This window comes from Scyliorhinus canicula, chromosome 13 (assembly GCF_902713615.1).
Source record: "Scyliorhinus canicula chromosome 13, sScyCan1.1, whole genome shotgun sequence".
Classification (NCBI taxonomy): domain Eukaryota; kingdom Metazoa; phylum Chordata; class Chondrichthyes; order Carcharhiniformes; family Scyliorhinidae; genus Scyliorhinus; species Scyliorhinus canicula.
Genome location: NC_052158.1, coordinates 38,960,123 through 38,983,761, shown reverse-complemented (window position 1 = coordinate 38,983,761; position 23,639 = coordinate 38,960,123). Strand labels below are relative to the sequence as shown.

General features: G+C 50.3%; 1 protein-coding gene across 1 annotated transcript in view; it reads left to right on the top strand.

Moving 5' to 3' along the window:
• LOC119975564 overlaps positions 1 to 23,639 on the top strand; it is an 87,598-nt gene that overhangs the window by 61,260 nt on the left and 2,699 nt on the right. The window contains exons 7-11 of the mRNA XM_038815352.1: positions 1,252 to 1,851; positions 5,152 to 5,247; positions 5,328 to 5,561; positions 11,170 to 11,192; positions 11,285 to 11,463. Of these exons, the coding sequence (XP_038671280.1) occupies positions 1,252 to 1,851; positions 5,152 to 5,247; positions 5,328 to 5,561; positions 11,170 to 11,192; positions 11,285 to 11,463 (1,132 nt within the window). The remainder of the gene's footprint in view (positions 1 to 1,251; positions 1,852 to 5,151; positions 5,248 to 5,327; positions 5,562 to 11,169; positions 11,193 to 11,284; positions 11,464 to 23,639) is intronic.

Below are 23,639 nucleotides of genomic sequence, written 5' to 3'. Positions count from 1 at the left end.
GAATACACCCTGGCCCTCGGCCTCGCGAACCTCCAAGGATCCACCCTCCCATCTGATCCATAAATCCCCTCAACACCTTAGCCGCCGCGGGCGTCCTGCCCGTCCTGGACATGGATCGATCCGATGGGGGATCCAGCACTCTATTAAAGTCCCCCCCAATATCAGGCCCCCCGTCTCCAGATGCGGAATGCGGCCCAACATGCGCCGCATAAAACCCGCATCGTCCCAGTTCGGGGCATAGACATTCACCTGTACCACCCGCTCCCCTTGCAACTTGCCGCTCACCAGCACATACCTCCTGCCACTGTCAGCCACCACCTCTGATGCCTCGAACGACACCCTTTTTCCCACCAGGATCGCCACGCCCCGATTTTTTGCATCCAGCCCTGAAGGAAACACTTGGCCTACCGATCCCTTCCTCAGTCTAACCTGGTCCGCCACCTTCAGGTGCGTCTCCTGGAGCATAGCCACGTCCGCCTTCAGCCCCTTCAGGTGTGTAAACACCCGGGCCCGTTTGACCGGCCCATTCAGCCCCCTCACATTCCAAGTTATAGATAGAGATAGAGAAATACAGCACGGATCAGAGGACTCCCTGCCCCCCTCCCCTGCCGACTAGCCATAGCCCATCCCCTGCCCGCCCCAGGCCAGTGCCCCCCGCTCGGCCCGTTCCCCACAGCGGCAAACCCCCATCTCGACCCCCGCTGCATACTCCAGCTCCTTCCTGGCCATTTCAGCAGCATACCACTAGCCCCCCCCCCCCCCCCCCCCCCAAACTAGGACCCCTCGCAGCCAACTTACTCCCTCCATAGCACTCCCGTGAGCCAGCTAACTTCTGCTGACCCCGGCAGCTCCTGCCTCGCCTCTGACCCCTCCCAACGTGGGGCTACTTCTCCTCCCCCAAACCCATCAGCAGACCCTCCTCTTCCCCCTCCCTCTCAGCCCTCTGTCTCTTGCTCTCTGGAGAGCATCAGCTTCATGACTGGAAGAAGACATCTTGTGAAGTGGGGTCTACGATCACTGACAAAAAAAATAAAGAAATGCAACGGCAATGGCCATCAGTAAACACGTATTAAAACTGTTCAAATTCCTGACTTCTCACCAGCTTTTCAATCTGTGAGGACTGGAAAAGTCAGATGAGAAAGATAGATTTTGTTTTATCAGAAAATCTGACAGGGTGACAGTTCCCCTTTAAGAGCACAGAGTGTGGAGTGAATCACATTATATCCTCGGGAAATGAAACTGAAACTTCAGGGAATAACAGAACGAGCAGCAGTAACAGCGATGGCCGTCAGTAAACACATCTTAAACCTGAGTGAGGATTTAACCTGCTCTGTCTGTCAGTCTGTGTTTGTGGAGCCGGTGAGGCTGGACTGTGAACACAACTTCTGTAAATCCTGTATCCAGCAGTTTTGGGGAAAGCAGCGTCAAGCTGTGTCCTGTCCGGAATGTCGGCAGGTTCTCCCCAGGAGGAGTTTCACCAGTAACAAGGTGTTGGCCAATCTCTGTGAGAAAACTCGACAACTGGAGCTGAAACTGGAGCAGGATCGCTCTCTGTGTGAGGAAGAATGGGGGAATCTGAGAGAGGACACAGGGAGGGAGCAGTCACTGTGTGAGGAACATGGGGGGAATCTGAGAGAGGACACAGAGAGGGAGCAGTCACTGTGTGAGGAACAAGGGGGGAATCTGAGAGAGGACACAGACAGGGAGCAGTCACTGTGTGAGGAACACCGGGAGAAGCTCATCCTGTTCTGTGAGGAGGATGAGATTCTGATCTGTGCCAAATGTGTAGACTCTCCCACACATTCAGCCCACAGGTTCCTGTCGAGTCAGACCGCAACTCAAAATTACAAGGTAAAGTGAGATACTTGTTTCCAATTGTTCACTGGGTTGTTTGAAGTCAATGGACAAATGTTGCTTCCCCCTGCTGTTGATGACTTTATTCGCAATACTTAATTTCAAGGGTAAGGAGTTTCAGTGATACTGGGCTGAATTCTCCATTTCCGAGAGAAAGGGCGCAATTCTCCGGCCTTGTTGCGGTTTTGCTCAAGTAAAACAAGTCCGTTGAACAGCGGGAGAGGCCAAAACCGAGAACCGTGTCAGGCGCTAAACAGTTTGCGATGCAACTGGCCCGCTTCCCTCGGCGAGATACCAATTATCGCCACTTAAGTCCTATTTCCATACAATTAACGGAAGCCACCCCATATCCTGCCTGCCGCCATTCATCAGTCTCCTCAGCAACTGCTCACAGTGCGACCAATTAGTACTCCTTCTTAAAAACATGAACCTGGTGGAAGGGTTCATGTGGTGAGCTGGGGAGGTGAGTAGCCATCTTTGCTCACAGGCAAAGAGCCCGGGGTCGCTGGACTTGTCACCCCAGTGCTTGGCGGAGGGTGGGGAGACCGTCGGCTGGGGCGGGGGAAGACTCTCCGCAGGAGTGGGACATCTATCCGCAGGGGAGGTCCGCCATAAGGGAGGAGGGGCGTCCCTTGCCAACCCTTGGATCGTGTGTATCCATTTTGAGGGCAGCCCTTGTCCTTGCACATCTGCCCCACCGATCACCCATAACCTCCTCCGACTGCCGAGGCTTCTGGCCGAGCGGCTGAAGGCTATTGCTTTTTTTGAAATTAAATGTTATTTTATTTTTTAAATTTAGAGTACTCAGTTCTCTTTTTTTTCCAATTAAGAGGCAATTTGGCGTGGCCAATCCACCTACCCTGCACATCTTTGGGTTTGTTGGGGTGAGACCCATGCAGACACGGGGAGAATGTACAAGCTCCACACGGATAGTGACCCAGTCCTGGGATTGAACCTGGGACCTCAGCGCCGTGATGCAGCAGTGTTAACCACTGCGCCACCATGCTGTCCTGTGGCCTCAGTGAGGATCACGGTGGATAGCCCCTGTCGCCAAATAGCCAGCTGCTCAGCCCTGAAGAAGTCAGGAACTGTTGAGTGTGCCAGGGTGAAGATTTCATGCACGCTGCCTGGGTATCGGGCACAGACGCGCATGATGTGCAGCTCATGGTCAAGCACCAGTTGCATGTTCATGGAGTATGGAGTGGTACTTCTTTTGGTTTATGAAGGCCATCCCCTCATGATCTGGTGATCGTAGGGGGACATGTATCCCATCGATCACTTCCTGGACCTGGGGCATCCTAGCGATGGTGGCAAACCGTACTGGTATCCTGGTGGGCTTGGTCCACATTGAAGCTGAAATATTGTGCCGACCGGGCACACAGAGCCTCCGTGGATGTGCGAATGCACCAAAGTGCAAGATCCCAGACAGGTCCTCACTCAGTGCCTGGAAGTAGCCCATGGCGGGAATGTTCAGAGCGACTGTCATCTTGACGGCCACCAAGAGCAGGGTGTTCTCTCCCATGTCCCCACAGTTCCAGGTGCACCATGATCCGGCAAATATGCCGTATGGTCTCCTTGGTTAGCCGGAGTCTCAGACGTCACGCCTAGTCCTGCAAGTTCTCGAATGACAGGCATTGCTGGTACACATGAGGCCAAATGTGGCGCCTTCTTGGCACCTCCTCCATGACCTGTTGGGCAGCAGGCTCTCCATCATCAGCAGCTGGCTCCTGTGCCCGTGGGACAACTCCGCTGCTGCAGGATTCTCCCCGAGCAGCTTCTTATTGTACAGCCTCAGTGCATTCAGAGCTGTGTGGCAGCAAGGTAGATATGTCAACCATCCCTGGTTGATATTGAAATCCATTGTCTGCAGGGGTGGGGGGGTGGGGGTGAAATGCAGACATGTTACCATGGTGCCCATCCCTGTGCCCAACAACCAGGTCCAACGGGCAACACGGTGGCTCCGGCCTGCACTGCTACCCTTCTCCTGTATGTCTCTGTCCCCCTCCCTCTCCCATCTCCACACTCACCACTGGCCATATCCCCTGGCACTCCGCCCTCCGCACCACACCCCTGGCCCCATCAGTGCTGGCAGCACGGGGGCCTCTGACCCCGAGCCTCATCCATGCCAGCAGGTGTACCACTGGTGGCTGGTACTATCCATGCCAGCGGTACGCTCTGTGGCCCCCATCCAGAACCCTCCTGGAAGATCTACTGTGAAGGCCCCCTTTGCTGGCCTGCGTGATGCCTACCGGCAGGGAGGCATCCAGTTGGGGATGTTGGGGAGGGATGCTGTCGCTCTGTGCAACCACGGGCCAAGGTGGGCAATCAGTGGGGTTCACCGCAAGATGGTTTCCTTGCAGGCCACGGCAATGGTGTTTTGTGCCTGGACACTCCAAACCAACGGCCCATCCCCTGGTCAGACCGCTGTATTCCCCCAGTCCTGCCAGATGCCCCCCAGCCAGCCCACGGTCACATCTCTGGGAACATGTCCTACCTCCTCTCTCTCTCTCTCAGCAGCCAACTCGCCTGTTTCCTGATTTTTAAAACCACAAATGAACCTCGGCATCGGTAATTCCTCCTGGTGAAGGTGGAGAAACGCGGGAGGCCCCGGAGAATACCGGAACAGGCGCTTAAATGATATGCCAGCGGCATTGCTGTACTTGCGGCACTCCATCCAAGCCCACCCCTGCCCTATCCCAATAACCCCTTACCTTAACCTACACATCTTTGGATAACAAGGAGCATTTTGGCATGGCCAATCCACCTAACCTGCACATATTTAGACGTTAGGAGGAAACTGGAGCACCCGGAGCAAACACACGCAGACAAAGGGAGAACGTGCAGACTCCACACAGAGACCCAAGCCGGGAATCGGAACCTGGAACCCTGGTGCTGTGAAGAAATAGTGCTAACCACTGTGCTACCGTGCCGCCCAGTACAGTACTTACAGGCAGCAGGCTTTCTGGAGAGTCATTTTGGTTCTTATAAAACTGGGCCTTCAACTCAAAGGTTCATATTCGGGCCTATTTCTTTCTTGGGGAACTGGCTCAAATCCAAACCTGCTTGCAGCCTGTGGTTTGATTTAAAGCCTTTGTTGCTCAAATTAAAGTCACAGTTCCATTACTCTCCCACGAATCAAAATGGTAATGGAAAAAAGAAAAGAAAGGGAAATAAGGGAATAAACAGAAAACAAACGAGATGGACCTTTATAGTGTCAATGTACCTCAGGAGCTTGTATATCCTCACAGTGTGTGATATAACAGCAGATAATGTGCTGAGATCTGATTCCATTTTTAGGACCAGCTGAAATTATCCTTGGATTCCATGGAGACTGAAAAGAAAAATCAAAGTGAATTAAAACAGCAGCAGAAGATGAAGATTTCAGAACTGGAGGTGAGGATTACTTCAGTTCCCTTTAAACACTGAAACCCTTTAACAACCCGCTGTTTAAATGATCTCTCTCACTGTCACAGGAACTCACTGGATTCCTGGAGAAAGACATCTCTGCAGAATTTGCTAAAATCCATCGATTCCTTGAAGACAAAGAGAAACATTTAATCGAAGAGCTGAGGAGACAAAAGGAGGAAGATCTGCGACCAATGGAGGCTAATCTGAGAAGAATTGAAGAGGAACTGACGTCACTTGAGGAGAAGATATTGAACCTTTGTGTTGACATCGAACAGCAAGACAATGTCTCCTTTCTCAAGGTAATCCTTTATAACCCAGTCCTCAAATTGTTGGTGTGATTGTAAACAGCAGTTTACAAAAGGGCTCAAACCCCTTCACAACAATGCACAATGTGCAGTATAACTGAGGACTAACAGGTATCAGTCAGGATTGAGATCGGGAGTGTTGAGGAGATTGTCCCACAAACTGTGGATCAAAGCCAGGATAAAAGGTCCAGAAAAAGGACAGGGAATTAAGAGATTGGTGCCCTGAAACCAGGGAAAGCCTGTGAGGAACATTGAAGCAAATATTAGAAATAATTTAAGCTGGAGGGATTTTGGTGGGAGGTGGGGGGGGGGGGGGGGGGTGGGGGGGGGGGGGTGGGGGGGGGGGGGGTTGCAGAGCAAACCAGACCCAATGGAGATGAACCAGAGGATAGATTACATGTGCAAGTGGGAGACATTCCAAAATCGGCAGAGGTGATTAATATTTCCATTCTCCTCCAATTTGTCTTTCTGTTTCAGAAGAAAGTCTTTGCGTTTGATTCTTTTAGTCTAGGCCTTCAGTTGGGGAAGTCTTTGCTTTCAATCTGTAACGGTTTTCACTGTAGATTCATCAGGATCTCAAGCCTTCTCTGCAACATCAGAACAGGAGGCAGGAAGCATTTTTGGAGAGAGCAACCGACAGCTTCTTCTCTCGGGGTCCAGGAACTTTCTGTCTAGGTTCTCTTAAAACGTCCCACCTAAGAGGCGGCATGCGGTGCATTGGTTAGCACTGGGACTGCGGCACTGAGGACCTGGGTTCGAATCCCGGCCCTGGGTCACTGTCCGTGTAGAGTTTGCACATTCTCCCCATGTCTGCGTGGGTTTCGCCCCCACAACCCAAAGATGTGCAGGTTAGGTGGATTGGCCAAGCTAAATTGCCCCTTAATTGGAAAAATAAATAATTGGGTATTCTAAATTTATTAAACAAAACATCCTACTTGGCAGGACCCAATCGCTGTCGGCTGCCAGGCAGAAAACTGTCTTTGGCCAATCCATTGGCAGCAGCCAACCAATCAAAACAAATTCCTCCAACTTCTCAGGTACCAGAAAGTCTGAGTTTTTCTGTTCAAAATCTAAATCTCCAATTGCACAGTGTACTGTTTCGCTACTTTTAAGTTCCTCACTTGCTTTGCTCAAATTAAAGTATATGTCCATTAAATATCAATGGATCAAAATGAAAACCACAAAGAACCTCCCCACGATCGAGGGTCCGCTGGTCGCTGCGACCACAAATTCCTGGGGGTGCATGAGGCGTTCCATTGCCTGCATGGCCATCTTAATGCTCTCTCTTAAATTTAGAACAAGGGGTGCTAAGGCGGTGTTATACAATACGGGTACGGCTTTCGCTAATTTCCGAAGTATAAACTCCCGACAGTTTTTTCGCAACAAATCTCTCGGTTATACCTTCTAAACCTGTTAGTTACACATGCAAAAACACACTTCCGAATTGTGAGGATTGATGTGAACTACTTGAACACTTGTGGTTTTTCCTTTTTCCCAGTTGGATTTCTGATTCAAATTGCTGGGTTCTCTCGGAGTGGGGGGGCCACTTCTAGTGGAGTCCCGTCAGAGTTCGCCACTAAATGTTGCTCATTCTGGGTGAGTGTGTTTTACACTCAATTGACTCTGTTTTATTCCTTAGCTCTAGAGTCGCCAAGTATCTTTATGATACCGCCACAAGGTTCAAGTTCAAGTTCAGATCAATGACTCAATACACCAGTTAGTAAGTTCAAAACAAGGCACGTTTATTATTACAGTTATTTGCTACTCATGCACATAATACTAAGACTAAACTATTCCTACCACTACTAGGCCAATACTTATCTGGAATAAGGGAACTGTCGGATCAGGGAACAATGGCCTCTTGCTCTGTCCTGGATCCGCAGGCTTCCAGTTGGTGTGGACTAAAGGGGCCAGGAGTGTCTATTCTCGTAATGGGCGTTGTATGACACTTACTTGTCGGTGTAGCAATTGGCTAGGCCTCTCCTTCTCACGTTCAAGTTCTTAGAGAGCTGCTGCAAAGGTGTTCTGCTGGGAGGGCCGGCTAAGAGATCGAATTCGTCTTGGGACCTGACTTTTATAGGTCCCAGGAGCTTCGCGCCCTTTTGGGCGGACCCCAATCCTACTGTCCATCGATTGGGTCATTGATGCCCCATCTGCGGCAACCCCAGATTCCCACCAGCCATGCAAGACGCCACCTTTAAGAGAGGGGTCCAGTGATCAGGGACTTTTACACCTGGGACAGACTTGCGGCCTTAGAAGAGCTGATGGTGAGACCAGAACTACTGAACGAACAGAACCTCCGACACTTACAAGTCAAAAACTTTCTCCACAAGGAGACAATGAGGTAATCTCGGGTCCCGAGAGAACAATGCTGGAGGAGCTACTGGACATGGACAGGATGGAAAAAGGGAACTGCGAGGACATATACGGACATTTTTTAGAAAGGGCGAGAGCACCACTGGACGGAGCAAGGCAGAAATGGGAGGACGAACTAGGGATGAGGAAATGAATAAATGAATGTGATAAAATTAGAATTATTAGTTAAGATAGGATAGTTAGTAGGGCCGGCTGATGGTAGGGGGCTCACAGACAAAGAACAAAGAGATTCAGCCAAAGCCTCTTTGAAACTATCGGGGGAGGGTGGCCGCATGGTCAGAAGGTGAAGAGGATGCTGGGGTTACAATGCAAAGTGACCAATTAGGATATAGGGCCAGGTCAGAAGGTGTATAGAATGACCAATGGGAAGCTTATATGTGACTCTTACTGTGATTTTGAATACATCAGCAGAAACCCTTTTGTCTTCTGTCTCACTTACTGCGGAACTCACAGGAGGCAGCTGTGTGTCCTGGAGTTCTCCCAGTAGGCCAGCCTTGCAAGTTAGTTATTATTAAATGATACTATACCTACAAATCCATCTCTCATTTTATTGAGCCAGACTACCGGGTGAAGAATTTAACAATCAACAGGGATGGATGTAGGGTGAGGACTCTGGAGCGAAGCACTGAGCAGGGCCAACTCCACCTCCTCTGTCGCAAGGCTAAGCCTCATGCAATTTAAAGAGCGCACCTCTCCTGAACCCGAATGAACAGGTTCTTCCCAGAGGTGGAGGACGTATACGAGCGGTGCCATGGAGGCCCAGCCACCCATGCCCACATGTTCTGGACGTGCCCCAGGCTTGTCAGGGTCTGGGCAGCCTCCTTCGAGGCAATGTCCAGGGTTGTGGGGGTGAGGGTGGAGCCGTGCCCAATAGTGGCAATCTTTGGGGTATCGGAGCAGCCAGAACTTCATATGGTGAACAGGGGCGGCGCCATTGCCTTTCCTTTCCTAATCGCACGCCGGAGAATCCTGCTCGGCTGGCGATCAGCAGCACCACCCAAAGCTGCAGACTGGCTGGCCGACCTGTCGGCATTTCTCCATCTGGAGAGGAGGGTTGGACGAGGGCTTCCACAAAGGGTGGGGACAATCACCAGCCTGTTCCCAGACCTGTTTGAGGATGGGTGGTGGGTACGCATGGGAACCACCAGGGCCACAGAAAGCAGACAGGAATAAAGGGGGTGGGGTGGGGGGAGCGCCATTGGGGAGAGACTCAAGGAAACGCCAGGAGGGTACCCAGGGAGAGACTGACATGGAAGCCAGAGTCGCCCCCAGAGCAAAACGAGTGATAAATAAACCATCTATGGCAGAGGTAAGGGCCTAAGACAGGGCCTGAAAATAGTAGAAAAGTGAAGGGGAAGAGCAGAGGTAGGGGGAACAAAGTGGGTGGCGAGGGGGGTTGGAGGTGAGCGGGGATACCCAAAATGAACAGCATGTAAATTGTAAATAATAACCGTTTCACTCATGTACAGTGTAAAAATGTAAACTTGAATAAAAATACTTCTTACAAAATGATGGCGAAGGGTCAGGGCATCTGATGTCACCCCCCCCCCACCCCGCCTCCCATCCCCCCTTTATAGCCCTCATCATGCGATTCGTAGTGTGGGATAAATCTGAATCTCTTATTTCCTGGGCCCTGGAGCTTGCATGGCATTGTGTACAAATGATAGATATTGCAGTTGTACAAACAATCCATATACCGACATCAGACACATTAAATATTCCAATGATTCGCGCAAACTAACCAAGTCATTCCCATGGATACTAAGAACAAAGAGCAGATGTTATTCCCGCAGGGTGTCAGGAAAGGATGTTTTAAAAACTGTTGTTGTTCTATTCTGAAGATATGGTTCACAGATAATGGCATTAGCAAAGAAATTCAAAGACAGGATTCAATTCAAACCGTTCTGTTTATTCCTTTAAACCAAATAGAAATGCCTAGAATCACACAAAATGTGAGTAGGACAGATATAATTCCTTGATTATAAACTTTTGACATTTTTAGCTTGTTAAGAATGACAGTTACTTGCAAGCAGCTGCTTTCCCCTTTCCATGTTATGGTTAACCATTGAATTCCCAGGGCAGCACGGTGGCACAGTGGTTAGCATTGTTACTTGCGCCGCTGAGGACCCGGGTTCGAATCCCGGCCCCTGGGTCACTGTCCGTGTGGAGTTTGCACATTCTCCCCGTGTTTGCGTGGGTTTCGCCCTCACAACCCAAAAGATGTGCAGGATAGGTGGATTGGCCACACTAAATTGCCCCTTAATTGGAAAAAGTAATTGGGTACTCTAAATTTATAACAAAAAAAATCCCATTGAATTCCCTCACTCAGAAAGCCGAAATTCAAACTGAACTGTTTAAAAGGTGGTTAGGATAAAATATCCATAAATATTACTTCAAACCAAGATAAGGGGCTGGATTCTTCGCTCCCGACGCCGCAATCTGTTTTTGCTCACAAAATCGGGAGCGGCGCTGGTTCTTCAATTCTCCGTCCCCCGAAAAGCGGCATACTCATGGAGTACACCACGTGGAGTGTCCACCGCCTCAGGCCATTGCCTGAGGCCCAATCCGCGATGGCGATGCTCCTTGCCGACCGGCTGAATTCCCAATGGCGTGGACCTCTCATGCTCCCACCGCCCGTGATCCTCTCGTGGCGGCTACGGACTCAGTCCAGGGCCACCACAGTCGGGGGATGGACAATCGGCGGGCAGTGGGGCCTTCATTTGGGGCTGGGGGCAACGTGTGTGGGCGGTCTGGGGCGCGCGAGCGACCGATGCGGGGCACTATTTTGCCGGTCCAGGTCCGCGGGCTGAGTCCGCCATGGGGCATGGCGCCGCCGCTGTGCGCATGAGTAGCCTCTAACCCGGAAGCGTTGGGGCTGTATCGGCAGCTAGAGCACTGAGCTCTATGACGGCTGCCTGCTAGTCCCCAGCAAAATGGGAAATCTGTGGCCTTTTGATGCCAGTTTTCCTGGCGTAAAAGACCACAGTTTTCCTGACGTCGTGGGGACATAGTCCCAAAAACGGAGAATCCAGCCCATGATCCCCAAGAATCTTACAGGGGAAAGTGGGAAACTAACATGCTATGAGACCGCAGAAACTGGTCAGTGAAAACTCTACGCAAATCCCTTCACATTTTATCTAAATCACTGATCCTATATCATTGAAAGTGACAAACTGAACAGCGCTGTGTAAGTTTATTAAAATGTTTCTGATTCTCTGTCCTGCAGGAACTGAAAAGATACCGAGAAAGGTGAGTATCTGAACCAAGCTGTCACATGGTTTTACACTGTGATCACAGTCTGTATCTAGCAGTGAGTGATTCAAACAATCCCATTTAAACAGTTACGGGTTAAAGACGAGGGAGTGGGACACGCAGGGAGAGATGGTGATGACAAAGATAACAAAAAGATCCAAAATTCAGAGGAAGAAGATTATAATGGAATTACGAAAGAGATATACAAGATTTCGAGGACCACTTCTCTACATAGTGTGGAGAAAAATGAAACAGATCATCTCTCCAGGTAAGAAACTCCACAGTTTGGTGTTCACTTTCTGTACAGTTTTCTACTCTCACTCCCACGTCTCGAGAAAGTGCTGCCTGTTACTGGGGACATAGCACTGAGGCAACAGCACTGGGTTCTTCAGTAAAAGGACTCCTCGATGTTGGACAATAGAATAAGGGCACGATCTACTTGGAACTACGATGTTGTGGCCATTACGGAGACATGGATTTCACAGGGGCAGGAATGGTTGTCAGATGTTCCGGGGTTTAGATGTTTTAAGAAGAATAGGGAGGGAGGTAAAAGAGGACGGGGAGTGGCACTGTTAATTAGGGAGTGCATCACAGCTGCAGAAAAGGAGGTAGTTGAGGAGGGTTTGTCTACTGAGTCACTATGGGTGGAAGTCAGAAACAAGAAAGGAGCAGTCACTTTATTGGGAATTTTCTATAGACCCCCCAATAGCAGCAGAGAGATAGAGGAACAGATTGGGCGGCAGTTCTTGGAAAAGTGCAGAAGTAATAGAGTTGTTGACATGGGTGACTTCAACTTCCCCAATATTAACTGGAACCTCCGTAGTGCAAATGATTTGGATGGAGCAGATTTTGCCAGGTGTGTACAGGAAGGATTCCTGACTCAATATGTAGATAGGCCGTCGAGGGGGGAGGCCATATTGGATTTGGTGCTCAGCAAAGAACCAGGCCAGAGATTTCTCGGTGGGAGATCATTTCGGTGACAGTGACCACAACTCCTTGACCTTTACCATAGTCATGGAGAGGGATAGGAACACAAAGTATGGGAAGGTATTTAATCGGGGGAGGGGAAATTATACTGCTCTTAGGCAGGACCTGAGGATCATAAAGTGGGAACAATTGTTCTTGGGGAAATGCACAACAGTAATGTGGGAGTTGTTTAAGGAGCACTTGCTGCGAGTGCTGAATTATTTTGGCCCACTGAGACAAGGAAGAAATGGTAAGGTGAAGGAGCCTTGGATGACAAGAGAAGTGGAGCTTCTAATCAAGAGGAAGAAGGAAGCTTACGTAAGGTTGAGGAAGCAAGGATCTGACTCGGTTCTGGAGGGTTACAAGGTAGCCAGGAAGGAACTCAAAAATGGACTGAGCAGAGCTAGAAGGGGGCATGAAAAAGCCCTGGCGGGAAGGATTAGGGAAAACCCCAAGGCATTCTACACTTATGTAAGAAACACAAGGATGATCAGAGTGAGAGTAGGGCCGATCAAGAATAGTGGAGGGAACTTGTGCCGAGTGTCTGAAGAGATGGGGGAGGCTTTAAATGAATACTTTGCTTCAGTATTCACTAGGGAGAGGGACCTTGTTGCCAATGAGAACAGTGTGAACCAGGTTAATAGACTCGAACAGGTTGATATTAAGAAGGAGGATGTGCTGGAAATTTTGAAAAGCATCAGGATAGATAAGTCCCCTGGGCCTGACGGGATATACCCAAGGTTACTACAGGAGTGGACAAGGTGCGGCAGTGGTGGGAAGGAGAAGGGGTAGAGTGGGTTAGGATGGAGGAGACATCTTGTAAGGGGTCTAGTTTGAGGGCTATGGTGACGGTAGCACTGCCAATGGCTCCGAGTAGGTATTCAGGGAGCCCAGTGGTGCAGTCCACGGTGAACAAAGAACAAAGAAAATTACAGCACAGGAACAGGCCCTTCGGCCCTCCCAGCCTGCGCCGATCCAGATCCTTTACCTAAACATGTTGCCTATTTTCCAAGGTCTTCTGGATGATAAGGGCATAGTGTAGGTTAGCTGGCCTTTAGTTTTTTTTTCCATGTCGGTGCAACATCGAGGGCCGAAGGGCCTGTACTGCGCTGTCTTGTTCTATGTTCTATGTTCTACTTCTCTCTGTTCCCCACCCGTTCATATATCTGTCCAGAAGCATCTTAACTGATGCTATTGTACCCGCCTCTACCACCTCCGCTGGCAAAGCATTCCAGGCACCCACCACCCTCTGCGTAAAAAACTTTCCACACACATCTCCCTTAAACTTTTCACCTCTCACCTTGAAATCGTGACCCCTTGTAACTGACACCCCAACTCTTGGAAAAAGCCTGTTGCTATCCACCCTGTCCATACCTCTCATAATTTTGTAGACCTCAATCAGGTCTCCCCTCAACCTCCGTCTTTCCAACGAAAATAATCCTAATCTACTCAACCTTTCTTTATAGCTAGCACCCTCCATACCAGGTAACATCCTGGTGAACCTCCTCTGCACCCTCTCTAAAGCATCCACATCCTTCTGGTAATGTGGCGACCAGAACTGCATGCAGTATTCCAAATGTGGCCTAACCAAAGTCCGATACAACTGTAACATGACCTGCTGACTCTCGTCCGATGAAGGCAAGCATGCTGTATGCCTTCCTCTTCCCCTTAGTCACATTGAGTTTATTATCCAGTACCTTACTGGCTTTAGTTGCTGCTTCTTTACTGACTTCTAACTTCCTAATCTCGTTCCCATCCCCCTGCCACATTCGTTTAAAACCTCCCCAACAGTATTAGCAAAATGGTAGTGTGTTCCACTGGTGCAGGTGCATCTTCTGGTCCAACAATTGATGAGGATGATTAAAACTAAACATCATCATCAACTAAACAAATAAATCTCCACTGGGGAGATGGATAGTGTATGCAGGAGGTGGAGGGAAGTGGGGCTTGTCAAGTTGAGGGATTTGTATTTGGAGGAAGGGCTCGCCAGTCTGGAGGAGAGGGTAGAGCTGCCGAGGGGTAGTGAGTTCAAGTATTTACAGGTTAGGGACTTTGCACGAAAGGTCTGGAAGGGGTTCCCTAGATTGCCGGGATACACCCTGCTGGAGCGACTGCTGCTTCCGGATGTGGAAGGGGAGGGAAGAATTGGGGATATATATAAGTGGCTGGAGGAGCAGGGAGGCGAGCGGGTGGTGAAGATCAAGGAGAAATGGGAAGCGGAGTTGGGAATGGAGATCAATTGGGGAGTATGGAGTGAGGCACTGCGAAGGGTAAACGGGACCTCCTCTTGTGCAAGGATGAGCCTGATACAGTTTAAGGTGGGGCACAGGGTGTATATGACTCGGACGAGAATGAGTGGGTTCTTTCAGGGGGTAGCAGATGGGTGTGAGAGGTGTGGGTGGGGGCAGCGAATCACGCGCACATGTTTTGGGGTTGTGACAAATTGGGAAGATTCTGGGCCGGGAGTGTTCGCGGTCTTAGCCAGGATACAGTAAGAAGTCTTACAACACCAGGTTAAAGTCCAACAGGTTTGTTTCAAACACGAGCTTTTGGAGCGCAGCTCCTTCCTCAGGTGAATGGCGAGGTATGTTCCAGAAACATTTATATAGACAAAGTCAGAGATGCTGGACAATGCTTGGAATGCAGGCATTTGCAGGTAATCAAATCATTACAGATCCAGGGAGAGGGATAATCACAGGTTAAAGAGGTGTGAATTGTCTCAAGCCCGAACAGTTGGTGGAATTTTGCAAGTCCAGGCCTGATGGTGGGGAGTGGATGTAATGCGACATGAATCCAAGATCCCTGTTGAGGCCGCACTCATGTGTGCTGAACTTAGCTATACGTTTTTGCTTGGCAATTCTGCGTTGTCGCGTGTCCTTAAGGCTGCCTTGAAGAACGCTTACCCGGAGATCAGAGGCTGAATGCCCTTGACAGCTGAAGTGTTCCCTGACTGGAAGGGAACATTCCTGCCTGGTGATTGTCGCACGATGCCCGTTCATTCGTTGTCGCAGTGTCTGCATAGTCTCGCCAATGTACCACGCTTCGGGACATCCTTTCCTGCAGCCTATGAGGTAGACTACATTGGTCAAGTCGCACGAGTATGTGCCGCGTACCTGGTGGGTGGTGTTACCACGTGTAATGGTGGTACCCATGTCGATGATCTGGCATGTCTTGCAGAGATTGCCCTGGCAGGGTTGTGTGGGGTCGTGGTCGCTGTTCTGAAGGCTGGGTAATTTGCTGCAAACAATGGTTTGTTTGAGGTTGCACGGTTGTTTGAAGGCCAGTAGTTCCACACGATGGGCTGGGAGGTGTGAAAGGTGAGGGGACAGGAACAATACTGGGAGAGATGTTGGCAAGAGGAAGGGGATGGGGGGATTCTGGGAGGGAGGGGAGAAGGGGTTTGATGGTAACAAAGGGACAAGACGGGTCAGGCCCAGTGGGCAGGACCCGGGGTTATGATGATGGTAGATAGGAGTGGTCAGAAAAGCACATGGAACATAAGGGGGTTAGTGGGACCGGTGAAGAGATTGAAGGTGTTTGCACGTTTAAAGAGTCTAAAGACCGATGTGGTGATGCTGCAGGAGACCCACCTGCCTGTGAAAGATCAAGTGAGGCTCAGGAAGGGTCAGAGGGGATGTTAGTGGCACTGCCGAGTGTAATGGCCCCAACTGGGATGATGCAGGGTTTGAGAAGAGGGTGCTGAGTGCCATCTCGGATCTGGATACACACAAGTTGATAGTGGGAGTGATTGGAATATGGGGCGGTATTCTCCCCTACCCGGCGGGGCGAGGGGCCCCGGCATATCGGAGTGGCGCCAACCTTTAGGGGCTAGGCCCGCGCCGTAGGGGTTGGTGCCCTGCTGACCGTCGCGAGCGGCCGATGGCTCCCCGCCGGCCGCCGTGAACGGCCTTTCCGCCCTGCCAGCCGGCGCGGACGTCTGGCCGAAAGGCATTCGCCGGTCGGCGTCAGGCCGCGCATGCGGCAGAGCATCAGCGGCCGCTGACGTCATCCCGGCGCATGCGCAGTAGGGGAAAGAGTGCCCCATGGCTCTGGCCCGCCCGCCAATCGGTGGGCCCCGATCCTGGGCCAGGCCACCGTGAGGGCACCCCCGGGGTCCGATCGGCCCACGCATCCCCCCCCCCCCCACCAAGGACCCCAGGGCCCCGCTCCCGCCGCCTGCTCCCACCGCCACCAGAGGTGGTTCAAACCACGTCGGCGGGAAAGGCCTGACAGCGGTGGGACTTCGGCCCATCGTGGGCCGGAGAATCGCCGCGGGGGGCCTGCCGACCGGCGCGGCGTGATTCCCGCTCCCACCGATTCCCGGGTGGCGGAGAATTCCGCCCACGGCGGGGGCGGGATTTACCAAGGCCCCGGGCGATTCCCTGACCCTGCGGGGGGTCGGAGAATTCCGCCCATGGTGCAGGAGCTGATGATGGACAGGTCTCAGCTGCGCTTGTTGGCCCAGTCAGGGCTTGGGGGGGGGGGGGGGGGGGGGGGGGGCGCGAAGGCGCTGGCTGGGCTCATGAGACAGATGGGAGGATGAACCCGTGGAGGTTCCTGCACCCGAGGGAATGGGAGTATTCGTTTATCTCCCCGGTACATAAATTGTACTCGAGAATAGACTTTTATATGGTGGGGAAGGCATTATTGGCCGTGTTCAAAGGGTTGAAGGATTCCGCGATATTGATTTCGGACCATGCACCGCATTGGGTGGATGTGGTTCTGGAGAAGGGGGTGTCTCAGAGACCGGGGTGGAGAATGGACTGTTAGGGGACCGAATGGGGCTGTTAGGGTACCGGATGGGGCTGTTAGGGGACCGGAGCTTTGTGATAAGATGGGTAAGGTGACTGCAGAATATGTGGGATTTAATTGCACAGGGGAAGTTTTACAGTTGGTAGTTTGGGAGGTCTTGCAGGCAGTTATAAGTGGGGAGGTGATCGCTTTTAAGGCTAAGGTAGACATGGAGGAGAGAGAGTAGTGCCGAATGTTGATAGGGGAGATACTGGAGGTGGATAAGAGGATTCACCGGGTACTCGGATCCGGCCCTTTTGGCCAGAACGAGGGAGCTTCAGTTGTCCCCAGGGAAAGCAGCTGCGCCAGTTGAGAAGGCCGAGGGGGGCAGTCTATGAACATGGGGAGAAGGCAGGGCGTAGATTGGCTGGCCAGCTCCGGAGGGAGGCGAGGGAGATAGTCCAGGAGCAGGATAAGATGGGAAGCTGGAAGCCGGAGCAGTTCAACAAAGTTTTTGAAGAGTTCTATAAGAGGTTGTACAGGCCGGAACCACCGGGAGAAGAGCGAGAGATGATGGAGTTCCTGGATGAGTTGGAGTACCCAAGGTTGGGGGAAGGGGACAGGGCAGGGCTCAAGGGGCCAGTGGGGGAACAGGAGGTAAAGGAGTCAATTGGGAGGATGCAGTGAGGGAAGGCAGCGAGACCGAATGAATTCCCAGCGGTATTTTATAAGATGTTTATGGACAAGTTGGGGCCGCTGATGGTGGGAATGTTTGAGGAGGCGACAGGTGGGGGTGTCTTGCCACAGATGTTGGAACAGGCCTCGATTTCCTTGCTGTTAACGAAGGACAAGGACCCGGTGGAGTGTGGGGCGTATAGGCCCATATCCCTATTGATTGTGGATGCCAAGATATTCCTGATTGCACCGGGTAAGTATTCGGGGAGTCCGGTGGTGCTGGCCACTTTGAAGATCTAAAGGCAGTTTAGGCAACATTTTAAACTGGGGGCTGGGTCAAAGGGGATGCCGATGAGGGGGAGTCATGGGTTCAACCTGAGGAGGAAGGGTGAGGTTTCGGAGATGGGATGAAGGAAATTAAGGATCTGTTTCTTGCGGGACGATTTGCAAGCTTGGAGGAGCTGGGAGAGAAGTATGGGTTCGCGCAGGAGGAAGGGTTTAGGTACCTGCAGGTTCGACATATGGCAATGAAGGTTTTCCTGACCCCGATAGCTGTTGGAGGCGGTACTGTCAGCTGGAGGTTGGAGAAGGGGATTGCATCGGCGATTTATGGGAGGATCCTGGAGGAGGACAGGGTGTCGATGGAGGGGATTAGGGTGCAGTGGGAGGAAGAATTGGGGAGGGCAATGGTAGAGGGATTGTGGTGTGAGGTGCTGCGAAGGGTGAACACCTCACCTTGTGCACTAGGTTGGGGCTAATACATTTGAAGGTTGTGCACACCTCACAAAATCAAGTATGAGCCGGCTGTTTGAGGGGGCAGAGGATGTTTGAGGGGGCAAATCATGTTCATATGTTTTGGTCCTGTCTGAAGCTAGAAAGGTTTTGGACGGTGGTATTTAGCGCTACCTTGTGGGTTTGCGCATGGATGTGGAGCCTATTCCCCAAAAGGCCAGCCATTTTCAGAGTGTCAGATGGCCAGAGTTGCAGGCGGGTGGGGTGGAAGACGTTTCCACCTTCGCCTCGCTGATCGCTCCTAGGCGGGTCTTGTTGGGGTGGAGGTCAGCTGCTCCACCCCTTTGCCTTGGCGGGGCGGGGGGGACCTGCTGGAGTTTTTGACAGTAGAGAAGCTGACATTTGAGTTGGGGCTAAAGGAGGGGTTCTACAATTCTTGGGGTTTGTTTATTATGCTCTTTCAGGAGTTGGTTTCCGTTCAACGCTGAAGGGGTGGGGGTTGTATTCATTTTTGTTCTACGAGTCTATGTTTTGGCTGTTATATTGTTGTGGTTCTGTTTTTGTTTTCTTTCTTTGGCGGAAATGATGAAAATATAGCGAATAAAAATATTTTGGGGCTCTTCCCTTCACCGTAGCTGGTTTGTTTTGTTGTTTGCTTTGCTCTTATAGCTTTTTGAGGGGCCGCTGGCCCCCCGTGGTCCCCATGTCGGTCTCTCTCTGGGTTCCGTCTTGGCGTTTCTTTGAGTCTCTCCCCCCCCCTGTTCCCCCCACCCGCCCCTCATTTCTGCCTGCTTCTGTGGCCCTGGTAGACCCCATGTGTCTCTCTCCCCCCCCCCCACCGTCCCTCCCGTCGTTCTATCCATTGTTGGCTTCAAACAGGTCTTGGAACATGGATGGCCCCCATGCTTAGTGGAAGCTATCGTCCGACCCTTGGATGGTGGACTTGGATCTGGAGAAGATCGACAGGTCTGCCAGCCAGTCTGCAGCTGTGCATGGTGCTGCTGATCACCAGCCGAGTAGGATTCTCCGGCGTGCGATTAGGGAAGCAAATGCAATGGCATCGGCCCTCTTCACCATATGTAGTTCTGGCTGGTCCATACCCCGAAGATTGCCACTCTTGTGCACGGCTCTACCCTCACCCCCACAACCCTGGACATTGCCTCGAAGGAAGCTGTCCAGAACTCAACAAGTTTGGGGCAAGCCCAAAACATATGGATGTGGTTGGCCGGGCCTCCCGGGCACCGTTCACATTTATCTTCCACCTCCGGGAAGAACCTGTTCATTCGGGTTCTGGTTAGATGCGCTCTGTGCACCACTTTAAACTGCATTAGGCTGAGCCTTGCGCAGGAGCAGGTGGAGTTGGCCCTGCTCAGTCCTTCGCTCCAGCGTCCCCACCCTACATCCATCCCTAATTTGCCTTCCCACTTCTGCCTTGCTCCGTCCAGTGGTGCTCTCGCCCTTTCTTAAGGTTGTCCGTTTGTGTCCCCGCAGTTCCCCTTCTCCATACTGTCCACAGCCAGTAGCTCCTCCAGCATTGTGTCTCTCAGGGCTCTGAGATGCCTCATCATCTTCTTGCGGAGAAACGTTTTTGATTTGTAAATGTCGGAGTTCCTGTCCCTGCTGTAGTTCCAGTCTCTCCATCAGCTCTTCTAAGGTCGCAAGGAACTGTGTAAAAGTCCCTAACCACTAGTGTTTCCCCCATCCTCTCTCCATCTCTTAAAGGTGGCGTCTCGCTTGACTGGTGGGAACCTGTGGTTGCCATAGATGGGGGTCATGGTGAACACTTCAGTTAGACCAGTAGTTCTCAACCTGGGTCCACATGGACCCTGGGGGTCTATGTAACATTACTAGGGGTCCACACAAAAAAAATACCGAATTGGGAGTCCACGGTGATATTTTAGTGGTCCATAGAGCAATTCTACTTCAGAACAATTGTTATTACTGAGAATCAAGTAGAAGAAAAAAATGTTTGTTTTCATTCGGTTCGATTCCCGGCTGGGTCACTGTCTGTGTGGAGTCTGCACGTCCTCCCCGTGTGTGCGTGGGTTTCCTCCGGGTGCTCCGGTTTCCTCCCACAGTCCAAAGATGTGCGGGTTAGGTGGATTGGCCATGTTAAATTGCCCGTAGTGTAAGGTTAATGGGGGGATTGTTGGGTTACGGGTATACGGGTTACGTGGGTTTAAGTAGGGTGATCATTGCTCGGCACAACATCGAGGGCCGAAGGGCCTGTTTTGTGCTGTACTGTTCTATGTTCTATGATGAATATTCACCTTTCTCTCTCTCTCTCTCTCTCTCTCTCGCACTGACAAAGGTCAAAGAGAGATTATAATCTATCTAATTTACCTTGAGGGCTAAAGGGGCTCAGAACCAAAAAGGTGCATTTGCTGTGTTTATTTTTGTGGTACTGTATTCTGAGAAAAAAAAATCCATACCGGTTGATGACAAATGGGTTTATTGTGCTTTAATAACAGTTGTTGTTGAAGATTGCCCGGGCTATTGTCCCCTAGGAACAGCCCGGAGGACCTTTAATGACAGAAGCAGCTTATTAAATACCCACGGTTGACCTGACGCTTATGCCACGTTTCTCCTTGACGAGTTTAATGAATGATTTAACACAGTAATCACTAGAAACTGTGTATATTTGATATGAATTGTTTTTTTTAGAGTAATTTAATTCAATTTAGTTAGTAAAAAGTTTTTTTCATTACTTTTCATATTGGAATAAGTTTGGCAACGTACGAAAATACCGCTAATCCATTTCCAACCCTCACGGTAAGGTAGATGGACTTTAGGATTAGTTTACCACGCATATAAGAAGCTTTTTTTTCTGTGGAATGGCTATGGGGGTCCACAAAAAAAAATTAAGAGGAAAAGGGGTCCATGGGTTAAAAAAGGTTGAGAACCCCTGAGTTAGAACATGTGCTGTCTCTGGTTCCAGTGTCATAATGCTGCTACCACCACTGAGCTGGTTGAGTGTTTTGCCGGCGGGAATGGGAATGTTGTCATGGCAAGGGCTCGGAGGGTCGTTCCCATACAGGAGGACTCCTCCAACCTCACCCATTCCATGCGGTTCCCTTACCATCCCCTCACTCTATCGGCTGTGGCTGCCCAGTGGTAGTATTGCAAGTTCTGGAGGGCCAAGCCTCCCATACTTCTTATCTCCTGCAATGTTGTACTAGGGATTCATGGCTTTCCCCCTAACTAGCCGCCCCCGCCACACACACACAAACGCCATGATCATCATGTCTATTTTTAGGAAAAAAGCCTTGGGGATGAAGCTTAGTATGGGTCGAAACAGGAAGAGGTCCTTGGCAGTACATTCATCTTGATCGTCTGAACCCTTCCCGCCAGGTAAAGCTCCCGGATTGCGTTCAATCTCTGCCAGTCGAGTCTGGGATTACATAAAATTTTACACATACCCTGTCTATAATATCTGTTCACTGTACACACTGGAGTCTGGGAATATATCTAACTGTACACTGTACCCAGTCTGTAATATCTGTTCACTGTGCACACTGGGGTCTGGGAATATATCTAACTGTACACCGTACCCAGTCTGTAATATCTGTTCACTGTACACACTGGAGTCTGGGAATATATCTAACTGTACACCGTACCCAGTCTGTAATATCTGTTCACTGTACACACTGGAGTCTGGGAATATATCTAACTGTACACCGTACCCAGTGTGTAATATCTGTTCACTGTACACACTGGAGTCTGGGAATATATCTAACTGTACACCGTACCCAGTCTGTAATATCTGTTCACCGTACACACTGGAGTCTGGGAATATATCTAACTGTACCCCATACCCAGTCTGTAATATCTGTTCACTGTACACACTGGGGTCTGGGAATATATCTAACTGTACACCATACCCAGTCTGTAATATCTGTTCACTGTACACACTGGAGCCTGGGAATATATCGAACTGTACACCGTACCCAGTCTGTAATATCTGTTCACTGTACACACTGGGTCTGGGAATATATCTAACTGTACACCGTACCCAGTATGTAATATCTGTTCACTGTACACACTGGAGTCTGGGAATATATCTAACTGTACACCGTACCCAGTCTGTAATATCTGTTCACTGTACACACTGGAGTCTGGGAATATATCTAACTGTACCCCATACCCAGTCTGTAATATCTGTTCACTTTACACACTGGGGTTTGGGAATATATCTAACTGTACACCGTACCCAGTCTGTAATATCTGTTCACTGTACACACTGGGGTCTGGGAATATATCTAACTGTACACCGTACCCAGTCTGTAATATCTGTTCACTGTACACACTGGGGTCTGGGAATATATCTAACTGTACACCGTACCCAGTCTGTAATATCTGTTCACTGTACACACTGGGGCCTGGGAATATATCTAACTGTACACCGTACCCAGTCTGTAATATCTGTTCACTGTACACACTGGGGTCTGGGAATATATCTAACTGTACACCATACCCAGTCTGTAATATCTGTTCACTGTACACACTGGAGTCTGGGAATATATCTAACTGTACACAGTACCCAATCTGTAATATCTGTTCACTGTACACACTGGAATCTGGGAATATATCTAACTGTACACCGTACCCAGTCTGTAATATCTGTTCACTGTACACACTGGGGTCTGGGAATATATCTAACTGTACACCGTACCCAGTCTGTAATATCTGTTCACTGTACACAGTCTGGGAATATATCTAACTGTACACCGTACCCAGTCTGTAATATCTGTTCACTGTACACACTGGGGTTTGGGAATATATCTAACTGTACACCGTACCCAGTCTGTAATATCTGTTCACAGTACACACTGGGGTCTGGGAATATATCTAACTGTACACCGTACCCAGTCTGTAATATCTGTTCACTGTACACAGTCTGGGAATATATCTAACTGTACACCGTACCCAGTCTGTAATATCTGTTCACTGTACACACTGGGGTTTGGGAATATATCTAACTGTACACCGTACCCAGTCTGTAATATCTGTTCACTGTACACACAGTCTGGGAATATATCTAACTGTACACCGTACCCAGTCTGTAATATCTGTTCACTGTACACACTGGAGTCTAGGAATATATTTAAATGTACACCGTACCCAGTCTGTAATATCTGTTCACTGTACACACTGGGGTCTGGGAATATATCTAACTGTACACCGTACCCAGTCTGTAATATCTGTTCACTGTACACACTGGGGTCTGGGACTATATCTAACTGTACACCGTACCCAGTCTGTAATATCTGTTCACTGTACACACTGGGGCCTGGGAATATATCTAACTGTACACCGTACCCAGTCTGTAATATCTGTTCA